Genomic DNA, 2,646 nt, shown 5'->3' with positions numbered 1-2,646 from the left:
AATAGCAGACTAGATGAGCTCAGCCACTCTAAGAACTAAAACAGTCCAACACAGACCTGCAAGGGGAGCGCACAGAGACCATCTCACACGCGATCAATGATCAGCATTCCAGCACAGAGCCAGCCCACCAGGATTGGAAACTTTGCAATTCACATTTTGCGAACATCACAAGTAGCTAAGACAGTTCGGATGAATCAGTGAGTGGTAGCATTGCTATCTGTAGAGGCCTCATCAAGAGTCTCGGTCTCGTCAATGAGGAACTGACGCTCCCATAGCTGCCGATACCTACACAGACCTCATGAAAGATCAGTATCATCATCAGCACCAAACATACTTTCCATTAGCAATGCCCATGAGCTCCTTATGAGAACCTTTCTCGACGATCCTGCCCTCATCTAACACGCATATGGTGTCGCAGTTCATAACCTGAACACCGAGGTCCAACTAGGATCCCCCCACCCCCCTGCCGTCCTCAGCAACTCACAGTGGATAGTCGATGGGCCACAATGAGTGACGTCCGCGACGCCGTCAGTTGTTCGAAACCCTTTAGGATCGTCTGCTCCGTCTCAGAGTCCAACGCTGATGTCGCCTCGTCAAACAACACCTACCCTCATGGTGCCACCACCAAGTCATATAAAAGACCACCCACCAGCTCCGGGTTCTTCAATATACATCTAGCTATGCCTATCCTCTGACGCTCCCCTCCGCTCAGTTTGAGTCCTCTCTCTCCAACCAATGTTTGATACCTATCGTTGATTCGTGACAGCGACCATTCTACTTCCTCTACGTCATTGACGATAGTCAGTAGTGATCACACTCACTATGACAATTCAATCTATTATCTACCACGCCGTGCCCCTCCGACCGGACCAACGATGAACCATACTCTACCCCTTAGGGAAGTCCATAACGGTGTTATGAATCTCAGCAAGCTTAGCAGCTGCAATAACCTCCTCCTCTGTAGCATCTAGACGACCATAGAGTATGTTGTTGAAGACAGTATCGTGGAAGAGTGAGCAGTCTTGCGGTACCACACCTATCCGAAGTCAGCACCTCAATGACAAGGAACACGACTACCACGCTTACCAATATTCTTCCTAAGGGAAGCCAAAGTCACCGAGTCGATCGACTGACCATCAATAGTGATGGAACCACTACTGGGCGCGTATAACCGCAGTAGCAACCGCAGTACAGTAGACTTGCCAGCTCCTAACATGAAGACCATCGCTACAGCTCAAGGCTCCAATACCGATGCCCCATAAGACTGCACTTACCTGATGATCCGACTATCGCTACTCTATGGCCGGCAGGGATGTCCAATGAGAAGCCATTGAGAATCTTCCGCGATTCCGAGCCGTAGTCGAACGTGAGGTCCTTGATGGATACCTCGCCGCCCTTGAGGACCTATGAAGAGAACCCTACTACCTCCAAGCTAATGCCAACAACAGAGATTGCCGGGCGCCCTTTCCAGAGACACTACCAGATCCTTGGCGTCGGGGGCATCTGTGATCGAGGGCTGGATCTTCATCAAGGCATGCAGTTTGCTCATGTCCACTAGGCTCATAGTAGTCTCGCGATATACCATACCAATCAGATTCAACGGACTCGATAGCTGCATCAGGAGGGTATCTACAAGTAGTCGCCCTCGTAGCTTCACCGAGTGAGAGGAGGGCTCACTTATCATGACAAGATCCCCTACAGGGAGGAGCCCAGCGGCACACTGGTTGAGGGCGATGAATAAGGTGGCGAATAAGCCCGTGTGGTAGATTAGCTGCTGACCGAAGTTAAGACGACCCAACGACTTCAGAACACGAATATTCTCCTCCCTGAAAACAGGGATAATCGATCGACCGGCGCTCTAGAAATTTACTCCCGTCTCGCTCTCCCAGTCAATGGAAGCGCGAAATGAATATAACGAGTGAAATGCCGTTCCCCACACTAAGAATACCACACTCCGCCCAACTCCAGATTGCTGTGCGTGTGACGACAGCGAAGTCAATCATGGCGTTTCGATACAAACTTGCGTGCCCACGCGAGTCCAACTGTCCGTTTCGTGTAGTAGATGCGGTATCCGTTGATCGAGAGTGTTGAATAATCGTCCAGAAGCCCACACGAGGCACTCACTCATATCTAGCCAGGGACTGGTCGTACAGGTCCGCCTCTCTCTTCTCGTTTGCGAAGAACCTCACAGACTCGGCGTTTATGACGGAATCCAATAGACGAGCATTTGCTTCATTTTCGGCCATCTAATTGGGCAATACCAATCGTCGCTCAACTCCTATCAGCGACACTCACGTTCATCTTCCGGCGATACTCATTCCGCTTCGTGGTATAGTGACTGAGAGGACGCATCGACTGACTACGGGGGAGGCATACGGACGATTACGTTGTGAATCCAACATAGGCGGCCATGGTCGCTGTAGTGATCAAAGCTGCTGGTATTCCAGCATGGGTGGCGAGAATCTGAAGAAGACATGTCCAGCAGGCCACCACTATCGAGGACCTGTACTCACCCATAGCACCAGGGAGAACTCGAGAGCTGTTGGTATCATCTGAAAGAACAATCATGCAGACATCCCGAGGAAGGTCGGACAGAACTCCCCACATTGAATAGCATCATATTCAGCATGCTCGTTACGGACCGCA

General features: G+C 50.8%; 1 protein-coding gene across 1 annotated transcript; it reads right to left on the bottom strand.

Annotated features, from left to right (window-relative positions):
- Nucleotides 1-135: 135 nt before the first annotated feature.
- Pmar_PMAR017580 (ABC transporter, putative) lies at nucleotides 136-2,552 on the bottom strand (the record flags this gene model as incomplete). Its single annotated transcript, XM_002773540.1, has 13 exons — nucleotides 136-285; nucleotides 335-426; nucleotides 485-604; nucleotides 650-746; nucleotides 892-1,036; nucleotides 1,087-1,209; nucleotides 1,275-1,404; nucleotides 1,481-1,629; nucleotides 1,678-1,826; nucleotides 2,125-2,246; nucleotides 2,296-2,338; nucleotides 2,387-2,463; nucleotides 2,514-2,552. The coding sequence occupies 13 exons, from the start codon at nucleotides 2,550-2,552 to the stop codon at nucleotides 195-197; spliced, it is 1,377 nt and encodes a 458-aa protein (XP_002773586.1). The 3' UTR covers nucleotides 136-194.
- Nucleotides 2,553-2,646: the final 94 nt, after the last annotated feature.

This window comes from Perkinsus marinus (assembly GCF_000006405.1).
Source record: "Perkinsus marinus ATCC 50983 genomic scaffold scf_1104296958768, whole genome shotgun sequence".
Taxonomy (NCBI): Eukaryota; Perkinsozoa; order Perkinsida; family Perkinsidae; genus Perkinsus; species Perkinsus marinus.
Note: the sequence above shows the minus strand (reverse complement) of the source record. Positions and strands in the feature narration are given on the sequence as shown.